The 22,387-nt window shown below is 46.9% G+C and overlaps 1 protein-coding gene across 1 annotated transcript in view; it reads right to left on the reverse strand.

The window, feature by feature from the left end:
• Positions 1 to 22,387, reverse strand: part of ANKDD1A (ankyrin repeat and death domain containing 1A) — a 38,516-nt gene that overhangs the window by 13,680 nt on the left and 2,449 nt on the right. Inside the window, 6 exon segments of the mRNA XM_070500085.1 lie at positions 7,258 to 7,356; positions 9,468 to 9,566; positions 10,132 to 10,230; positions 12,773 to 12,871; positions 13,575 to 13,679; positions 19,475 to 19,573. Coding sequence (XP_070356186.1) covers positions 7,258 to 7,356; positions 9,468 to 9,566; positions 10,132 to 10,230; positions 12,773 to 12,871; positions 13,575 to 13,679; positions 19,475 to 19,573 — 600 coding nt within the window.

Below are 22,387 nucleotides of genomic sequence, written 5' to 3' on the forward strand. Positions count from 1 at the left end.
TCGGCCTTGACCACCTGGCTGAGGTAGTGTTTGTCAGCTTTCTGTAAGGTTACTCTTTTTTCCCCTTCCCATACTGTATTTTTTGAAAGGAAGTGGCCATGCGAAGCCCACACTTAAGGAAGCTGGAGTTATGCTCCAGCCCTTGAGGTCGGAGTGTCCACATAAACTATTTGGAATTCTCCTGCATGGGAGATGTGTTTATTCTCCTCCATTTACTTATTTATTCAGTCAATCATTTATTTAAATCAGCATGGCCTCATACATACTTATTCCTTGGAATATAATTATCTATTTTGTTGCTCAAATGGTCCCAGCTTTGACCACTGGGAGAAATTTCTGTTAGGTCCTGGGCCTCTTTGACATAGCCTCATCCTTGTGGGGTTTTTTTCCTAATTATTTTTTAGAGCAGTTTTAGGTTCACAGCAAAATTGAGAATGTAGATATTTGCCATATACCCCCTGTCCCCCACACATTCATAGCCTCCCTCATTATCAACATCCCCCACCAGTGTAGTACAATTGCTACAAGTGAGGAACCTACACTGACACATCATTATCACCCAAAGTCCATAGTTTACATTAGGGTTCATTCTTGGTGTTATACATTCTGTGGGTTTGGATAAATGTACTACAGTATCATACAGAGTAGTTTCGCTTCCCTAAAAATCCTCTGTGCTCCACCTACTCATCCCTTCTCCCCCCTAATCTCTGGCAACCACTGATCTTTTTACTGTCTCCATAGTATCGCATTTTCCAGAATGTCATATAGTGGGAATCACACAGGATGTAGACTTTTCCAATTGGCTTCTTTCATTTAGTAACCTGCATTTATGGTTCCTCCACGTCTTTTCATGTCTTGATAGCTCATTTCCTTTTAGCGCTGAATAAGATTTCATTGTCTGGATGTACCACACTTTATCTATCCGTTCATCTACTGAAGGACGCCTTGGCTGCTTCCAAGTTTTGGCAATCATGAACAAACCTGCTACAAACATCCATATGCAGGCATTTCAACTCCTTTGGGTAAATACCAAGGGCTTGATTACTGGATCCGATGGTAAGAGTATGTTTCGTTTTGTAAGAAAGTGCCAAATTGCCTTCCAAAGTGGCTGTACCATTTTGCATTCCCAGCAGCAGTGAATGAGAGTTCCTGTTACTCTACATCCTTGTCAGCATTTGGTGTTGTCAGTATTCTGGCTTTTGGCCATTCTAGTAGGCAGGTACCTCACTGTATTTTTTTATGGAGCACTTCTTTAGTTTCTGTCTCTACAAAATGCTCCAGACTCATGCTATAGATTTCCTGACCCAGTCCTAGAATCAGCCATTTCTCTAAGGAGCCCAGATACCTTTAATTGGAGAATGTGCATCCTGCTTTTCACACATAACTGTATCTTTAAGATCTTTCCATATAAGCATATATTTTTTAAAACACCCTGATTCTTTTTTATAGCTGTATAGTATTCAATTGCATGGATGAACCATAATTTATTAAATTGTCTCCTATTTAAACGTTAGTTCCAATATTCTGCTATTACAAACAATACTGAAACAAAAATCTGTATATATATCATTCCACACATGTGGAACTATATCTGTAAAGTAAATTCCCAAATTTGTTGGGTCAAAGGGACACACATTTGCACTTGTTTTTGTTTGTTTGTGTTTTGTTTTGGGTTTTGTTTTTGAGGAAGATTAGCCCTGAGCTAACATCTGCTGCCAATCCTCCTTTTTGCTGAGGAAGACTGGCCCTGAGCTAACATCGTGCCCATCTTCCTCTACTTTATATGTGGGATGCCTGCCACAGCATGGCTTGCCAAGCAGTGCCATGTCTGCACCCAGGATCTGAACTGGCCGCCGAAACAGAACGTGCACACTTAACTGCTGCACCACCATGCCAGCCCCACATTTTCACTTTTTATACATATTGCCAAATTGCTCTCTGTATGTATTGTGCCAATTTATACATGTTCCAGTAATTTACGATGTTACCTATTTCCCCACAGCTTTGTCAACACATTTGGCAAAATTTTTGGATTTGTGCCAATCTGATGACGGAACAATTTTATCTCCATGTAGTATTAATTTGCATTTCTCTTAAGAGTCTTCTGTATTTTCTTTTCTACCAAATGTCTGTTCATATCCTTTGGCCATTTTTCTCTTGAGTTGTTTATTTTTTAGTGATTTGTAGGAACTCTTTATATATTAGAAAGACTCAGCCCTCTATCTTTGCTTCTAGTTTGTCATTTGGCTTTGACTTTCCTTACAGTCTCTTTTGCCAGTCAAAATATTTGTTTTTATATTATCAAATTTATCACTCTTTTATGGTATGTGGATTTAGGCCGACTCTCCTACTCCACTTTTCTCTTTCAAAGTGTTCCTGGTTATTTTGAATTTCGATTGTTTAAGAAAAAAAGATAAACAGATAAAACAAAACAAAAAACCTGTTGCCACGTGAATAAGCCACACCTTGCAGTAATCTGAAAAGACAAGGAGCGCAGGGCATCCCTAAAAGAGATCAGGACTAGCCCCACGCGGCAGATATCGGCTCAGGATATTGGTTCTACAGCCTCCCATCAGTGGGAGGGGACCATCCGTGCTGGCCGATAGCGAGGCGTTGGGACCTCCTGGACCAGCAGGTAGAGGCAGCTGGAGGTGAACGTGTAACTGGTATTCATTCATTCAGTGAGTACATATTGAATGCCTACTGTGTGCCAAGGACTGTTCCAGGTACTGGGGATCCAGCAGCGAACACAACAAACAAAACCTCTGTCAACATCAGCAGAACCAACATGGAGTTTGCCTTCTACTGAGGAAAACTGACAAGAAACATCATCAACAAAGTAACCTATCAGTTAGTGCCAGAAGCTAAGGAGAAAGCAAAAGCGTCAGGGATGGGGGACTGATGGGAGCGTCTGCTCTTCTAGAAGAAGGAACAGAGCACGCCTCCGACAAAGAGATTCTAGGATGGCAGACTGTGTTAATTATTTGGGTCAGCCCTCAACTGGGGCAGAAATCCACATACGAAACAGTTCATTGTGACAGAATCATCTGTTAAGAAGCAGAACCCAATAAATTTAAGTATTTGCTTATTCAATAAGAGGTGTTGAGACAACTACTTCGTCATTTCAGAGGAAAAAATACACATTGGTCCCTGTTTTATACCACGGATATTTAAAAATTGATTTTTAAAAGTTGATTTTTAAAAATCAATTTACTTAAAAATTGGAAGGAGATAAATTATTTTGAAATTATGGGCAAGGAGATTCATTTTCAAAGCATAGAAACAATGTAAGAAAAAGCAAAGAAAAAAATCATCAGGTTTGATTTCTTTGGGGAAAAGAGCATTTCTGTTTGCAAAAAAAAAATAGAGCCAGAGGAGAGAAGTGAGGGCCTTCACTTTTTAGGTCTGTGTCTTTTGACACTATTACTACCAGCAGGTTACTTTTTGATATGTAAAAAATGCAAATATAACAAATAAAAATAATATAAATAAATAGGGGCAAAACTAGTCAAAATGAAAACAGCCTACTAAGAAGAAATCTTTATCGTTGACATGGGAGGCAGAGGGCTTATATATATGATAAAGAGCCCAGGCAAACTAATTTAAACATCATTTTAGATCCCCACATATAAATGGGCAAACAGTTTGAAGAGACAATTAGCTACAAATGGAAAAATGTTCACTTTCAATAATAATTGAAGGGATGCAAATTAAGACAATAATGAAGGATGTTAGGTATTTTTTTCAGTTGAGAGAAAATGTAAAACATACTATACAACACTGGTGAAAGGACTAAGAAATGGCCAACCCACACACTGCTAGTGGCCGTGCAGACTGCCACAGGACCTTTAGGAGGTGACTTGGTTTACACATCAAGAGCTGGAAAGATATTCACAATATTTGACCTCAAATTTCCACCTCTGGGAATCTTCCCAAAAGAAAATTTATAGGCATAAAGCTGTGCTACTTGTATTGGCAAGTAAACTTGATGCTCTACGATAGTTGAAAAGGTAATAAATCATACTGCCTCCATTTGACAGGCAAAACTGTCAGCATCAATAGCGATGCAGGAACGTGGAAATGCTCGTGATTACCTGGGCACAAGATTATACGTATATGATCATTCTAACTATGCTAAAGTGGGTAACTTTTTTAAAAGATTAGTATAGAGTAAATAAAAGAGAATATTTGTGCCAGGGTAGTAGAAACGTGAGTGATTTTGTTCTGTTTTCTAAAATTCCTTTTATGTTTTATTACTTTAATAAGTTTTTAAAGTCTAACTTTGTTAGTAGTTTTAAATTAATATCTGAGTATAGAGAGAGACATATCATGTTCCTAGATGGGAAGACTAAATATTAAATTCATTTTAATTATCTATAATTAATTTATACTTTAGTGATTAACATAAATTTTAAGTTGATTTTGTTGAATTGACAAAATTACTTTAAAATTCAACTGGAAGGGGCTGGCCTGGTGGCACAGCAGTTAAGTGTACACCTTCTGCTTTGGCGGCCTGGGGTTCACCGGTTCGGATCCTGGGTAGGGACACGGCACCACTTGGCAAGTCGCGCTGTGGTAGCCGTTCCACATTTAAGTAGAGGAAGATGGGCTGGATGTTAGCTCAGGGCCAGTCTTCCTCAGCAAAAAGAGGAGGATTGGCGGCAGATGTTAGCTCGGGGCTAATCTTCCTCAAAAAAAAAAAAATTCAATTGGAAGAATAAACATGCGAGACTATAAAAGGATAAAAGATTACACTAATAGAGAAGAATAATTAAGGGAGACTAGCCTTTATGACTTTAAAACAAATCATAAGGCAATAATAATTAAAATAGCATGGTACCAGCTCAAGAAAAGACATAAAACTTACTAATAGAGAATCACTCACCCACAAATAGAACGCATCATATATCAAAATGTAAATATATGATGAAGGAAGGAATGAAAAAGCACTAAGAAATGTTAGAATTATTTAACAAATGCACTTAAGATAGAAATATAAAAATTTGGGGGAAAAAATCTGAGTAATATATCACACCATACACAAAAATACATTTTAGGAGGATTAAAGAGAAACATCAAAAATCAGGGGCTGGCCGCATGGTGTAGTGATTAAGTTCAGCACATTCTGCTTTGTCAGCCTGGGTTCACAGGTTCAGATCCCGGGAGCAGACCTACACCACTCATCAGCCATGCTGCAGCGGCGACCCACATGAAAAAAAAAAAGAGGAAGATAGGCAAAGGATGTTAGCTCAGGGTAAATCTTCCTCAGTGGAAAAAAAACAAAAAAATTAAATCACAACTAGAAGATTAAAATTAAAATAAATTAAAATTCAAAATGTGTCAAGAATACCATTGATTACATAAAAATTTACATCTTTTCAAAAAATTACATTATATTATTTCAAAAAATTATATCTATGTCAAAAAATTGTAAGAAGTGCTGGCCCCGTGGTGTAGTGGTTGAGTTTGGTGCATTCCACTCTAGTGGCCCAGGTTTGAGGGTTCAGATCCTGAGTGCAGACCTACACCACTCGTCAGCCACACTGTGGCAGCATCCCACATAACGAAATAGAGGAAGACTGGCACAGATGTTATCTCAGAGCCAATTTTCCTCAGGAAAAAACAAAAAATTGTACGAGCAAACAACATATACGATTCCAAGAGTAATGACCTCATGGAAACAGAAAGCCAACAACAGAGACAAGGGATCTAAAGAAATAACTCACAACAGAAGAACCTAAACTAGAAAAATGAATTAATAGGAAAAGTACAGGCCGAAAGGAATCAAAGAGATTCAAAGTAAAATAATAACTAAGAATCATTTAACTACAAAATTAATAAAAATATTACTTTTTATTGATGAAAGGTCAATATTGATGAAAAGTCACTCATAAATTACTGGGGGCTATGTGGTCTGAACTTCTGGGAAGCAGTTTGACAACTTACATCAAGAATCAGAAAAATGTTTTTACCACCTGACCCAGAAATCCTGCTTGGGGAATCCATATATAAAGCAAATGAAATAAAAAGTTACGCACTATAAAAACGTTCATGAAACCATTATTCATCGTGGCAAAGTCAGAACCAACTTAAATACCCAACAGTAGAGGAATTGTTAAGTGTGATGTGGTCACTGGACCACATCTGGCACTAAAAATGGGTCCTAGGAAAACTATGCAGCAACAGTTGATGCTCGGGCTGGGTCGACTCCACCGGACTGGAATCAAGGTTCTGGTGTCTTGATGAGTAAGATAAGTATGCCTCCCCCTTTCCAGAGTTCTGCCTTAGGCTGGATTCTTTCTCGCTGGAGATGCTACTCTACAGGAGGAAGAACTGGGAGGGAATGAAGTCAAATCATCGCTTTTCTAGGGGGTTGGGATTAAGGATGCCTTTTGTCTCTATATTGCAATGAACTGTGGTATACTGTTTTTACAGTAATTTTAAATATAGTACTTATTTCAGCTGTAAGAAATGACCTCGGGGCCAGCCCGGTGGCGCATCGGTTAAGTTCACACGTTCCGCTTCTCCGCGGCCCGAGGTTCACCGGTTTGGATTCCGGGTGCGGACATGGCACGGCTTGGCACGCCATGCTGTGGTAGGCATCCCACATATAAAGTAGAGGAAGACAGGCATGGATGTTAGCTCAGGGCCAGGCTTCCTCAGCAAAAAGAGGAGGACTGGCAGTAGTTAGCTCTGGGCTAATCTTCCTCAAAAAAAAAAAAAAAAAGAAAGAAATGACCTCTTCCTAATTTAAACAATAAATAGTTCCTCACTTATACAATGGGAATAATAATAGTGCCCATAGTTAGGGAAAAAGGCCCAGGAAGGTCAAAGCAGCTTGCCCGAGGTCATTCGGTTTGCGAGTGGCCTCAAAGCCAGGTTGTCTGGCACCAAAGTCCATGTCTTAACCACAAGGTTTTATGTTGCCTGTGTGTGCACCACAACACAACAGGAGAAAAATGAACAACCGAGAGCCTAGATCTGTAACATAAAGATCGTTACTGAGACCCAGTGGATAAATGAGTGGAAAAAACGAGCTGATAATTCACTCTGGAGGAAATGCAACCTCGGTTTCTAATCCTGTTGCAGCTGGGAGCTTATTTGACTCTCCCTAGTGCTGTCAGCTCCCCTGGTCCTGGCCCCGCCCCAACCCCAACGGGCCTGAAGTGCCTGAAGTGCTCCCTGCTGTACTCCAACGGTGGGGTCAGGGGACACTTTGCAGTGGGGACCCCCTTCAATCCAGGACCCCGCACTTACATGATCAGCCACATTGGTGCAGCCTCCTGCGTGGATGAGGGCCCGGGCCACGTCCTCGGAGCCACTGAGGGCTGCATAGTGGAGGCAGCTCTGCTTTTTCTAGAGGGAAACAGGCATCAACGCAGTGTCCTAAGGACCTCACATCATGCAGTGGGGTTTACAAAGCACTATGGGATTCCTTATCTCATTTGCATCTCACAACCTCCTGGGACTATTATCCCCATTAAACCCTGACGCTGGAGGCATCAGTGACTTGCCCAGGCCAGGTGACTAGTACCAGGGGCTCACTATGGCCTCAGCCTTTTCCTTGCCTCCTGTCACAAATTCTGGAACATAGGCCAAGGCCCGAACAATTCCTTAGCTGGTAAAGACATGCAGAGTACAGACTCTGAGGAGGTGGTTTTCAAAGAGGGGGACAAATCAGATTTGCCCGTACAGAGCAAACCCCACCTGGCGTGGACTGTCCGGCTGGAACAGGCCTCAGCGTGTCCAGGCAGGAGCCTGGCAGGGCCAGAGCGAGGGCTTCATGCCGGACAGGCCTTCTAAGCGCTCTCCGTCAGCCAGAGCCCACCCCTGAGGCAACAACGATGTCACATGCGATACCTCCCCACGCTGCCAGGCAAGCCCCATAGGTGACCAACTGTCCCAGATTGCCGGGACTGAGGGTTCCTTAGGATTTGGGATTTTTGGTTTTAAAACCAGGACAGTACGGGGCAAACCAGGACAAGTTGGTCACCCTCCCAAAGTCCCATCTGAGGGAAGTGCACCGGGTGGGTGGGAACCAGTCCACCCCTCAATGGGAAATGCCATCACACTGGACTTGCCGCCTCCTCAGAGACCCTGCTGCACCGCATTGTGAGGGGTGGGAGGGTTTCTGTGCCTCTGCCAGAAACCTCAAGCCGAAGCTGGAGCACAAGGCCCAGTGCAGTGGGCAGCTCCAGAGCCACCAATGACCACCAGCTGGACACAACCTCCCCAGTCTCTGCTACTGTTGGCATTTCACTTCTTTTGCCCCCTCCCAGCACCTAGTACTGTACTGGGCACAGAGAAGGGACCTGCTGACTGAAGAGCAACACCAAGCCAATGGGAGGACATAGCTGGGTGCCCTGGGGCAGCCGCCTTTCCTCTCTGGGCTCTGGTGACCCCCACACTCCTGGGGTAGTAGTTCCCACACCTCCAGGGGAATTCTGCAAATTAAGTGTTTTGTGGCTTATAAAGCATTATTCACATTTAGGGGATATTAACACTGATATTATGATTAAATTTGCATTTGCCATTTTGCTATTTATTTCCTATATGTTTCCTGTCTTTTTTGTTCTGTTTCTCCTTGACTGTCTCCTTTTGTGTTAAATAAATATTTTTGAGCATCCCATTTTAATTCCTGTTTTTTAACTATTTTCACTATTATTTATATTTTATTATTTATTATTATTATTTTTGCATTATTATTGAAATTTAGAATAGAGAATTCCAGAACCTGAAGCCCTTCAGCCAGCTAAGACAAATTATTCCTCATCCATCTAAAAATAAAAAGCAAAAACAAAAAAAGTGAACTCCCTACCTAGAGAAAGACCACACCTTGTGTGTCTCCAGGACACAGCGGGGACTGTCCTGGGGCCGACTTGAGGTGGACAATGGGGAGGGAGAGAAGAGCCCTGTCCCAGAGTCCCAGCTCCAGCCTGAGGGCTGGGTGGCCCCTGCACAGGTGGGATGAACCTTCCAGGCCTGAGCATTGCAGTCAGGAAATGGGCTTCTCAGACTCAGCTTTGTTTCTTACAAGCTTGTGACCTGGGAAAGTCAGTGACCCTCTCTAAACTTCAATTTCCTCACCTGTCAAATGGGGAGAATTTCTCTAAGGTAATAGTCACAAACGGGCCTTGTGAACCACGAAGTGCCCAACAATAAGAAGACACTGACAGGTGGGGAGCTGCTATTATGTCTCAGGCACCGTACTAGGTAGTTAATCCTCACAGAGTGTAAAACAGTAAGTATGCAGCCTCCTCATTTCATAGTTGGGAAACGAGGCTCAGAGAAGTTAGGTAACTGGCCCAAGGTCACAGAGTTCTGCAGCGGAGAAGCCAGACCAGAACCCGGGCCTGCTGCCTCATAGCCTCTATTCACATAATATTCAGGGATGATGGTGGCTGCTACTGTTGATGTGGTTATGGTTCTGCCGCAGGCAGATGTCAGTGGTGGGGAGGCCTGGTTACCTGGGTGAGGGTGTTCACGTTGCTCCCAGCCCCAAGGAGGAGCCGCACACAGTCGGGGTGGATCCCTTCAGCAGCCGCGTGCAGGGCAGTCAGACCCTCCTGAAACACCAGAGGGATGAGGACGGCGGGGAGGCTGAGCCCAGGCCTCAAGGGGAGAGGACACCCCTTCTGCCATGGCTCCAGGGCTCTTTAAGCTCTCCTCTGCCCTGCTACTGAGGACAGCGACCTTAGTTATTTATGGTTCCCTGAGCCCCGAACCTGACTGTCTCATTTTGAGGGGCATGTGGTACATTCACTCTCTCCTATGCTTTGCTCAGTTCTCCTCACCCTCCAAGCTGTCTCACCCCCTACTCTCTGTCTATTCCCTCCTACTCCAGGAAGCCTTCCCAGATCATCCTGGCCACAGCGACTTCTCCCTTCTTTGAGTACACACCATGGTATACTTCTTGGTGATCCCTCATGCCTAGAGCCTTCACCAAGCCTCGAGTTTTGTGCTGCTGCTTATCTTTTCCTGGTGGACTGTTAGTCTGAAAACACGTCCTCAGCTTCCCGGCTGCAGGGGCTCTCCCAGGGGAAAATCAGGCCATACCTCAGGCTGTAGGTTCCTCAAAGGCAGGGAGCAAGCGAGCCTCATGCATCTCTGCATCCTCTGGGCATGACTCACCGCATTCCGCTCATCCAGGTCCAACCTGATGTCCACGAGTCGCTGCAGCACAGCCAGGTGGCCCCGGGCGGCAGCCAGGTGAAGGGCCGTGTTCCCGTCCTTCAGGGAGAAGGGTTCCTGAGGGGCCAGTAGAGTCACAGACCCCCGCAGGCCCTGGGGACAAGCTGGAGCCGCCCCTCATTTTATAGACGTGGCAGCTGAGGTTCAGAGAGGGGAGGTGACACGTCAAGGTATGTCCCTAAGAAGGAACCACAGACGGAGGACCAGGGCAAGGACCCCTGAGGAACCCACAGAAGCATCCAGAAGGGAAGATCCAACTTTGGCCATTCATCATGCCCAGAAGGCCCCTGGGACATAGCTAGCTGACCCAGTCGTGGAAGCCTCCTGGCTCAAGCTCTCTCCTCTACCCGGCCTGTCTCACTGCCCTCCTGAGGAAGGAATCAAGACCTTCGCATTTAAGCACAGATCCTTAAAGGGCCCAGTGAGGATGTGAACACACAGCATACCAAGCCACAGCAGCACTGACGACAGATAGAACATACCCGCCATGGGCGACCCACACATCCATTAAATAGCTCTAACTATCTGATGGGATCGAAGATGAAAGATTTAAATTTCCTTTACGATCACTGTCATATTAATAAATAAAAATTGTTTAAAATATCCCCTCACCAGCCGTTCCGCTCCTCCCCCACCCTCTGCAGATGCGCACACAGTGACCTGGTTGGCTCGCTGCTGCAAGCAAGCACCAGGCTGTGGGAAATGTGGCCACGGTGTGAAGTCTCTGTTCAAGAAGACACGAAGGAAGCGGGTGAACCGTGGGGGCTGCAGGTGCCCATAGGTAGCAGGCTGTGGAGACAGGGTGGGGCTTTCTTCTTCCCTCTAGGTTATAAATACCCACATCCTGCCCTTTGAAGCTGCAGGTGGCATGGACCCCCTAACAGGGCGCTGGGACTCTCCCTGGGGAGGGCAGCGGGCTCAGAGGCAGGAGAGCTGGGCAGAAGGAGGCCTTGACTTTGGGCCTAGTGCCCTCTCCCCTCCGCCCATGGGGATGCCCAGCCTTTCCACCTCTCTGAGGCCCTGTCAGCATCTCCCTGACATTCCCAGGGGAACTAATGACTCCCTGGGCTCTGTAAGCCTCCCTACCTACAGCACCTGTGGCATGACGTGTGTTGTCATCGCTTCTGACAGCTCTACCTCCCTGTGCAGGCTGTGGGGTCCTAGTAGGAGCCAGACCTTCAGTGGCTCAAAGCCTTGAAAAGCATTCTGAACCCCTCCTCAAATGAAATTCAAAATGAAGACGCTCCTCATCTGAAAGTACAAAACTTAACAGGAGCATGCAATTTTAAAAGCTTCCTTTTAGAATTTCTGATTGCAAGATTCTGGGTAAGTTCATCAGAGCTGGACTTTTCTTGTTTTCTAGTTTGGGAGCTCCTGTTCTCCTAGGGCCCTGAGTACAATCATTTTTGCCTCCTGGGTGGACATGTCCTGGCAAGGGCTGTCCTTTACACCTCTCCGTACTCCCAGTTCCTGACCCCATGCTGGCACAGAGCATGACGTGCTCAGGCCGTGTTTCCGAAATGAAGGAAATTGGCCTGATCTCATTCTCGGAACCTGACTCAGCCTTTTCATCCTGAAAGGATGAGTGTGGACGACAGATTCAGTACAGACTCCAAGGGCTCAGTGCCCCAGGAGGCAGCCTGGTGAGAGGGAGGAGCACAGCGCTAGGTATCAGGATGCTGGTTCCAAATTCAGCTCAACCTTTGTCTTGCTGTGTGACCTTGGCTAAAGGATCCCCCTCTTTGGGCCTCAGTTTCCACATCTGTAAAGTGAAAAGGTTGAACTTGCCCTTGATGAAGGGGCTTCCATTTCTAAGACCTTGCAGTGCCTTTCTCTGTGAACTCTCCGTCACTAGCTTATAAACAGAACTCCTCTCCTGGCGGAGCACATTAATCAGAAGATTAAAAATGGAGTTTGTCTCTTTGTTGGAAGCATTGTTTAGAATTTGCTGCAACACATTTGCCTAACGATTCAAAATGGTCCACTGATACGAGTCATTTGTAGGATAGCCCCCTCTGGTCCCCATCCCTCACCCCTTCTCAGATTGGAGAAATCCTGCTGGTAAGCTCCCCACCCTAAATGAACTTCTCCCTCCTCAGCGCCCTGACCCTGCTTTCACCATAACCATAGTAGATTACTAAAATACAAAGAAAGCAAATAACCAGCAGGTGTGTGGCTACCAGCCCCCAACCCTTTCCCACACCGCCTAACACCAGGCATCCCCAGTGAAACCACAGTCCCACTCAAACCCACTCCAGGCAGCACTACCGACCAATCAGATTTGCCATCCTGACTCCCCACTTCGGATCATAGCTCCTTACTAGGACTGTGGTGTTGAGTTCCTTGAGTAAGAAACTATGTCTTGGGCATCTTTGTGCTCCTCACCCATAGCACAGGGCTGGCCCATGGCACGTACTCAAAAATTGCCTGCTGGATGAACATCAGACACACTCTGGTCTTTGGGCCGATCCAGCCCCTCCAGGATGCTGGAGTCAGAAGTAAGCACAGGTGAGCTGCCAGCACCCGCCCTGGTCAGGAGCCCAGAGCCTGGGCCCTCCCCTGGGACCCATGGTTACAGTACCTTGTCTTTGACACTGTGGTCACAGCCAGAGCCCACAAGGAAGTCCAGAGCATCCAGCTGCCCGTGCTCAGCAGCCCGGTGAAACGCTGTCCTTCCCAGCTGGAAAGAGAAGAGAGTGAACATTCCATGCCCTGCCCCCCTGGTCTCTGTTTCCCCAACCACTCTGGGCTTACAGTGACCTCTCCTGCCCCTCTCCTGCTCCCCCCTCCCTTTGCCCTACACACCCTGGCTGGAAAGCCCAGACCCAATATCCCAACAAGACCCCACTTGGGGTGGGGGGGACCCTCCCCCACTGAAATCCCTCTGTGGCTCCCTGATACCTACTGGGTAAGGGACAGATTCCTGAGGCTGAGGGTCAAGATCTCCATGACGAGCCTCAGCACCTCCTTGGGCCCTCACTCCCAAGATTCCGGTCCATCTGAACTCACACACCAAGGGCCTTTCCCACCTCTAAAGCTCTAGCGATGCCCTCTCCTCCATTTGGAATTCTCCCCTGCTTTCCAACTTTGCCCACAAAATCCAGTTCATTCACGGAACACCACCTCCTCTGGGAAGCAGACAGGAGTGGCCCCCTTCTCTATCTTGTCTAGTCCTTAACAGAACCTGTCTGAGGGAGCTGACCATGTTCTGCCTGCGGCCTGCTATTTGTGCCCTCATGTCCCTTCCAGACCAGCAGCTCCCTGAGGTGGGGTCCAGTCTACACCACTCATAGCTCAAAGGATGCACTCAAGGAATGGGCAGGAGTGGTCCCAGGAGCCCCTGGCCCAATGAGAAGGACAAAGAGCCTTGAGGCCACTCTCACCTTGTCAGCGTGGTCCAGAGCCACGTCCTCCAGGTCCTCCATTATGAATGCCAGCACTGGCACGTGGCCTTTTTGGGCTGCACAGTGCAGTAAGGTCAGGCCCTCCTGGAAACAAGCCAGGGTGGTCCCTGCAGTGTGCGAAGGGAGGCCCTTCTCACACACTGGCTGTCTCCCCAACGGTGAGTGTTCATGACCCAGAACTCAGCTTCCCCATGGAAACAACACTGTAAATGGAGATGGGCCCCTGGGATAACTCAGCCTCACAGGGGCGGGTGGGAGTCAGGATGCCAGAGTTCAAATCTGTGCTGCGCTCCAGCGTTTATCAGCTCTGTGGCCTAGGGCTAGTTACCTCTACCTTCCTGAGCCTCCACTTTCTCAGAGGTCAAATTAGCTTAATAATCTTGAGCATCACCTACAGGAAACGTACTTTATAAACTGAAAATGATTCGAGGATGTAAGCTGAGGCTGTATGGCACTAACAGTCCCAGAACATCCCCACAGAATGTTGTTATGGAGGTTCTAGCATCTGCTTTCCTTGATAGAGCAGCAAACGAGGAAGGCAGTGGCTAAGTGCCCAGTGTCTGTCACTAGGAAGTCACCCCCTAACCTTCCAGGGAGGACTGAGAGCAGCGTGGTCTGCAGGGACTAGGGACTAGGGGATTAGTGGGCCGGGGGGAGGAGGTGGTAGGGTGGGGGGTACGGAAGAAGGTCTCTTGGCCCCAGAAGCAACAATTAAGGAAGGAGGTTTGCAAACCCTATGTTCACAGCCCAGAGCTTCCACCCTGGCCTTGCATCACAGCTAGATTGTTTGGAACACTGATTTTCAAGTAGATGGCAACCACCGATGGGTCATGATCTTGCAGCATGGGTTACACAGGAATAGCATTTGTCAAATCTCAGTGAGTATAAACTTAATATTTGTGTATTTCATTGTATGTAAAGAAATGAACTCTAGTTAATGACATGCACACTGAAGTATTTAGAGGGAAGTACATTGATGTCTGCAATTTCAAAATGCATCCAAAATTTATAAAGAACTCTAAAAACTCATCAATAACAAATTAAACAACTCAACTAAAAAGTAATTTGGGGGGGCCAGCCCGTGGCCAAGTGGTTAAGTTCATGTGCTCTGCTTCAGCAGCCCAGGGTTTCACTGGTTTGAATCGTGGGCACGGAACCGCTCATCAAGCCATGCTGAGGTGGCGTCCCACATGCCACAACTAAAAGTACACAACCAGGGGGCTTTGGGGAGAAAAAGGAAAAATAAAATCTTAAAATAAATAAATAAATAAAAATAATTTGGAGACCAAAGAAGATATATGAATGGCAAATAAGCACATGAAAACATATCTGACATCATTAGTCATTACTGAAATGTAAGTTAAAACCACAAAGAGTTTCTAACAATAGAGTAAGGAAAGTGAAAAATGCTAACATTACAGTGGAGAACCTGGACAACACCACTTTCACCAAGAGATCAAGGGTGATATTGTGATTTATAATAAGAATTATATATTTGGTCTTCATCGTTGTCTCTGGCACAAAGCTCTTTTAGGTTACCCTAGCAGTAAGAGCCAGAAAGGAATCTCTTGTTATGTTAATGAGGGGCCTGGGGAAGCCCTAGGTAACCTAAAGACAGGGGCTGGTTGCCTGGGAACCAACCAGGGATTAGAGGGTTGGAACTTTCAGCCCCACCCCCCTGACCTCCAGAAAGAGGAGAAGGGCTGGAGGTTGAATCAATCACCCACGGCCAAGGATTTAATCAGTCATGCCTAAGTAATTAAGCCTCATAAAAACCCAAAGGGACGGGGTTTGGAGAGCTTCCAGGTTGGTGAAATAGAATGCATCCACGTGCCAGGCCCCAAATTCCATAGGGACAGAAGCTCCTGCTTTTGGAACCTGGCTCTACGTATCTGTATATCTGGCTATTGATTTGGTGGGGGATCAGAATTAGTCACCCCAAAATGTGTCTCTTTGGCTTATCTTTAAGAACAAAAGACTGAAAGAAACTTTGACCTTCCCCCTCACTGTCTAAAAGAATTTAGGATAGAAGGGCCTGTTCCAGGAAGGAGCTAATATCTCAAGATAACCTTGTCTGTAGCCGGCCCAGCAAACACTTGATTAACAAATATTTGCATTTTCATCTCCATGTAAATTGTCTTCCTCTCCTTTGAGGCCCCAAACCACTACTCCCAGCATGGGCCTTTGTCTTTAGCTGAAGATGGTATTTAAGGTGGCGGCTTTGGCCATTCTAGCCGGCTACTCAGTTTTCCTGGGTTTCTCCCATGTATACATGTTATAAAGCTTTGATTTTCTCCTGTTATTCTGTCTCATGTCAATTTCATTCTTAGGCTAGCCAGAAGGACCTAGAGGGTAGAGGACTTGTCTTCCTCCCCTACAATTCCTATCCTTTAATATCCTTTGTAATAAACTGATAATCTAGTAAGTAAACTGGTTTCCTGGGTTCTGAGAGCTGTTCTAGCAAATTAATCAAAACTAAGAAGGGGGGTCATGGGAGCCTCTGATTTATAGACAGTTGGTCAGAAGCACAGGTAACAATGTGGACTTGAGACTGGCATCTGAAGTGGGGGCAGTCTTGTGGGACTGAGCCCCTAACTTATGAAATCTGATGCCATCTCCAGGTGGACAGTGTCAGAACTGAGTTAAATTGTGGGACACCCGGTGAATGTCCATGGAGAATTGAGTTAATTGCTTGGTGTTGTGGAAAATACATCACATCAGAATTGGTATCAGAACTGGATCAAGGTAACAACCTCACTAGTGTTATCACTAGATACAAATCATGTTGGTGTGACACGCCCCCTAATACGAGGTGATGAGAAGGGCACTTGACCTCTGTGGTCTTCTTCCCAAAATTCCATAACCCCAGTCTATCTAATCATGAGAAAAACATCCGACAAACCCAAATTGAAGGGCATTCTACAAAATAATTGACCACTACTCTTTAAAAGTGTCAAAGAAAAGTGTCATGAAAAACAAGGAAAGACTAAGAAATCGTCTCAAGATTGGAGGAGACAAGATGACTAAATACTGTAGGATATTAACAGGAAAACTGGTGAAATTCTAATACAGTCTATAGCAAAATTTTAAATATCACCAATGCCTGGCAAGGTAGAGCCAGGTAAACAGCAGGGCAAAGAGAAAGCTTTAGGGCAGAAGCAGGAAGGGGTGGATGGATTGTGGGCCTGGCTCAATCCTCATCTAAGATGTGATGAATATCTTTGGGGAAGACCTTCCACAGGGATGGAAAGGAAGGCTGCGATGGACTGTTTACAAAGACAGCTGCAACTATTCCTCCCACCCTTGGAAGCACCGTAAGTTACTGGACTGTGCTACCCTTCTCATCCAGAGGGGGAATCCAATATTCTCCTCCCCCTGGATCTAGGGTGGCATGTAATGGGCTTTGACCAGTAGAATGTGGTATGATATCATGTGACCTTCCAGCCTTGAACTCAAGAAACCTTGCCACTTCCTCTCTTGCTTTTTTCTATGCATGGGGTAGCAACATAAGGAAGGCCAGCCTGCCCTCCGTGAAGATCAGCCACCACCTGGAGAAACAAGCCACACCATCCCAGACGTTCCAACCCTCCCTGCAGAGGCTGCAGACATGCAAGGGAGGCCACCCAGAGAGAGCTAGCCCCCAGCCCAACCTCCTGCTGATTGTGGTCTCATAAGTGAGCCCAGGAAAGACCACAGGAACTGCCCAGCCAATGCAGAATTATGAAAAATAATAAATCATTGTTACGTTAAACCACTAAGTTTTAGGGTGGTTTGTTACTGAAAATAGAAAACTAATACAGAGGGGATCTGCTTAGCCAGAAGAGTCCGTTATTCAGAGCCCTGCCCCTGCCCTCAACACACACCCAAGACCCCGCCTCCCTCATTCTAGAACAATGAGGCTCATTCACAGCTCTGTGTTTATAGCAAATTCCATCAAGACAGCTACTGGATTCCCTAGGGCCACTGAGCTTCTCCAAGGCCAAGCAGGCCAAGCAGGCAGGACAGGACAGAAGGACTCTCAGCTGGAACCGGGGTGCCATCCTAGGGTCCCTCCTGATAGGCCCTCACTCTCTCACTCCCACACTCTGGGCTCAGATCCTGTGGTCCATAACCCAGGGGCATCCTTCCCTGGGAGCTGTCAGACATTCCCACCAACAACAACAAATCCTGACAATGGCATAAGCACAACTCTCATGTGCCATGGCCCTTTGTGGTGTCTAGTGAAGCCTACGGACCCATTCTCAGAAAAATGTTTACTTAAATGCATAAAATAAATTATATAGGAAGAAATTTTAATCAAATACACAGGCTTACAATGGTGTATTAGTTTCATATTGCTGCTGTAACAAATTACCATACACTCGGTGGCTTAAAACACCACAAATGTACTATCTTACAGCTCTGGAGCCGGAGTCTAAAATGGGTTGGCAGGGCTGTGCCTCTTCTGGAGGCCCTAAGGGAGAATCCCTTTCCTGGTCTCTCCAGCTTCCAGAGGCTGCCGCATTCCTAGGCTTGTGGCCGCATCACTCCAACCTCTGCCTCCTCCATCACATCTCCTTCTCGGACCCTCTGCCTTCCTCTTCCTCCTCTAAGAACCTTTGTGGGCCAGTGTGGATAATCTAGGATAATCTCCCCGCCTCAAGGTCCTTAACCTAATCACACCTGCGAAGTCCCTTTTGCCATGTTAGATTCTGGGGTTCACAGGCTCCAAGGTTAGGACATGGACATCTTTGGGGGCTATTACTCTGCCCATGACAAAAGGAAACCAATTATATTGAAACAGAATTAGCAAAAATGTCAAAAAGCAAATTTTCAATCTAGTAACATACGTGCTTTATTGATCCATTAAACAACAAGATCTAGTGAAGGATTGGTAACTGCCATAATTTCTAAGTAATGATGAACATAAATAGTATTTTGATATACCTTAAAAACTGTAACGTGATATGAAAATAGCTACATTTTCTATAAGTGATAAGTCACAGGTAATACTAATACCACCCACATTCATCACTGAAAGAAATGCTAAATTTTCAAGTAGAAGTTATGTTAAAAAAAATACATACTTTTTTTCCCATCCGAGTCGCTGGACCCCTGAACTCTCTCTAAGGACCAAGGCTGAGAACACCTGGCTGAAGGTTTTTGGCCCGGAAATGACTGCATTTTCCTAAGGGCCACTGGGACACCAGCGCAGGGACTCCAGGCACTCCGACTCGCGGGCCCCGCCTCCCTCAAACCCCAGGGCCCACCAGTGAGCGGCGAGGCACTGCCAGGCTCCCCAAGGGACCAGGCACCGAGCCAGGCACTTTGCCCACAGCACTGCTCTTGTTTCTCCCTCAGCTCAGAGGGGGTCCTAGCATCCCCACTTCCAAATGGAAAAACTGGGGTTCAAAGGGTGAAGTAACTTGCTGAAGGCCCCACAGTTCGGTAAACGGTGCCTTCCTCCTTCCACACAGACCACAAGGGAGGCAGGGGCCGGCCGGGCAGAGGAGGAGGCCACACCCCATCTCATCTAACCTTCCTAAGACCCTCAGAGGGTGTTCCTTCGGTTCCTCTTGTGTAAATAAGAAGGCTGCCCAGAGGGCTGGGGACTGTCCCCACACCAGAGGGTGGTAAAGGGTTGGGGGGGGATCAGAAGAAAGAGGCTTTCAGTGTTGATAGAAGACATACCCCAGACCCTTCTCTCAGCCCCAGGGGAAGCAGTGAGGGTGCCAGCTTCACAGGGCTGAGCTTAGCTGGGGCTTCGGGAGGGTTCTCAGAGGGCCAGGGCAAGCTGGAGCAGGCAGAGGCTCATGGCGGGCAGGAGGGGGCAGAGATGGGGTAGACCTGTGCAGCTGGGGGCAGGAGGAAGAGAGGAGGCAGGGGCAGGGGGGCCTTACCTTGTTCTCACAGTGGATCTTGGCCCCAGAGTTGACCAGGATCTGCAGGATCCGTAAGTGGCCGAACCAGGCAGACAGGAGAAGCGCGTTCATCCCAAACTGGGGGAGAGGACACAGGGGAGGAGGGGAGGAGAATGTAAGGAGGTGTGGTTGTGCCACCTGGGCCCTATCTGCACTGCATAGTCATACAACCATGAGGGACCATCCAGGCCAGGGAGCTTCCAGCTTTGGGAACTCAAAGTCCAGAGGCCGGCCCTGTGGCTGAGTGGTTAAGTTCACCCTCTCTGCTTCAGCAGCCCAGGGTTTCATCAGGTCGGATCCTGGGTGTGGACCCAGCACTGCTCATCAAGCCATGCTGAGGTTGCGTCCCACATAGTAAAATTAGAAGGACCTACAACTAGAATATACAACCACGTACTGGGGGGCTTTGGGGAGAAGAAGAAGAAAAAAGATGGGCAACAGATGTTAGCTCAGGGCCAATCTTTAAATAAATAAATAAAGTCCAGGAATTTTTTTGTTTTTTGGTGAGGAAGATTGGCCCTGAGCTAACAACTGTTGCCAATCTTTTTCTTTTTGCTTGAGGGAGATTGTCCCTGAGCTAACATCTGTGCCAATAGACCAGAACATATTTTCTCACAGAAAGTGTCATGTGTGGCTCTAGGTCTCCGGGCAAGGCCAAAAGCCTGTCATACGTAGAATGAACCGACAGTGTGGTCTCCTCTGATAGGCCAAAGAATCTCCCCAGCAGCATAAGAAGCAGGCCTGCAGTGGGCAAGTGCTCCCACGTGCAGCTGGGAGCTGAAATGCAGAGCCCACCTCAAGAAGAACTAGGGGTCAGTGTCCCCTTAACCTATGCCCACCCTCGGCATGTTCCAAGCTGCCTGGGGCCTAGGGCAGGGGCCACAAGGACAGGGTTGGTCAGCTCCTAGTCCTGAATCAGCCTCAATTTCACAGTCGGACCTCTAGGAGGGAGAGTGCCCCACCCAGCACTTGCACGGAACACCCCGGATCATAGCTGCCTCCCCACTGGCCCCACAAAGAGCCTTTGTGAGGAGCACCAGGAAAGGGGGTCTTAGTGGCTGGCACCAGAATTCCTCTTAGGGACGGAACTCCGTCTGGGTAAAACCTTTGACAAGTGGTGGGAGTGAAAGGTGAAACTGATCAGCAGCCACTGGGCATCCAAAGACAGTCTTGTGGCTCTGCTTTAGAAAGGGCAGGAATTTGGAGGCAGGAAGGCTGTGGTGCAGACAAGGAGCATTGGGGTGGGGGGGCAGACGCTGAGGCCAAGACAAGGAAGAGGTCAAGGGACTTAAAGAACAGGAATGCCAGACAGGATTTTAGGATTTGTAGACTGTTTTCATGTGTGACGTAAATCCCCTCCATCTCTTATTTTGGAAAGCCTGCCCACACTGGAAGCTTTCTGTAAATGGGGTCTCTGTGGAAACCAGGGAGAAGCACTGAGAGCCACAGTGGGGGTGATGCCAAGGTAGCGATAAGGCACTATTTGCAAAATTTCAAGAGGACGGCAAAGACTGAGCAGAAGCTAGAAGTAAGAGCCAGCACTGACCACAAGAACCTAAGCCCTTCCTGCTGAAATCTTGGGGAAGGTGTTGGACCTGACATAGCAGCTCACATGGGGACTGGAGCTGTTCTCAGCTAGAGCCAAAGAGGCCAGGAAACACAGCACCAGCTCAGAGCTCAGCCCCGGGAAGAGTATCAGTAACTGTGGGCTGGCTGGACGAGGCACAGGGCGGAGTCCAGAGGGAGAAACCCACAGCAGGTGGGAATGATGATGAGTGTCAAGGCTCAGGGCTGGGGGAGGAGGGTCATGGGAGCCAGAGCCTCCTGCCAGTGGGAACCCCAGGGATATTCACAGTCCTAGATCCAGGAACCGTCCAGGACAGAGCCGTGTGGCATATCACTAGAGACCTTCCCTCAACAACAGGATTTCCCTCTCCAGTATCTCCTCCACTCTCCTGTTACTAAAGTAGGCATGTCCACCAGCCTTCTTACTGCTCCAAATGTCTTTATTACTGTTCTCAAAGGAAATAGAGAAGATCTATAAAAGGACTTTCTCTTCCTATTCTCCCTCATATCTTCCTTTCTCACTCAGTCCCTCAAGGAAGAAATAACAGAGCACAGTGGTGAGAGTGGCGTCTTTGTGAGCAAAGGGCTGATGCAAGAGGTTCCAGTGTTTTATTGGGAAACTCAGACTAAGGATCCCAGACACTCTCCTTCCAGAGTCCCCTCTAAAGGAGGCCGAAGCAGGTACGGGTAGGGGTGGAGAGGCAGGTGCAGCTGCCCCACTCACTCCCAGCCCCACTCGAAATCAAGCCCCCTCGAGGCGGGGCCTGAGAGCAGAGAGAAGCCAGGCCAAAGAAAAATATTTCCATGGAAGCTAAGTCTCTGCAGGGAAGTTTATAATTTTTTTAAAAAAAATTTAAATTCAGACTTTTTCGGGTATCCCTGTCAAAATTCAGACCTCTCCCCAAACCTGTAGAGATAATTTTGCAGACCCTGTTATTCTTCAGTGCTCTCTCTCAACAATGTGCTGCCTGCCAATTTGTTAAGTAAGACTGTTAGTCTTTATCCAGGTTGTTGGTTAAAGGGTTACCCAGGACAGAGCCCTGTGGCATCTCATGAGAGACCTTCCTCCCAATGGCTTTACAAATAAGGCCTTTGTCAACTCACCCAATTTTCCGTTCTACAACTCATATCTCTCCCTGTTCATAGGGTATCACGAGGGGCTGAAAAGGCTCTCTGAGAACTGAAAGGCCCTTGAAAATGGAGAGATCTTTATGACTGTGCAAGCGAAAAATGGGATCCGTGCAGTGTCACTGGTGCCCGAAGACTTGACTCCCTGCCTACCCTGCACCTGTGCATCTGCATGTCAGCAGCGACCTCGGCAATGAC

The sequence above is a fragment of the Equus asinus genome, chromosome 2 (genome assembly GCF_041296235.1).
Source record: "Equus asinus isolate D_3611 breed Donkey chromosome 2, EquAss-T2T_v2, whole genome shotgun sequence".
In the NCBI taxonomy this organism is placed as follows: Eukaryota; Metazoa; Chordata; class Mammalia; order Perissodactyla; family Equidae; genus Equus; species Equus asinus.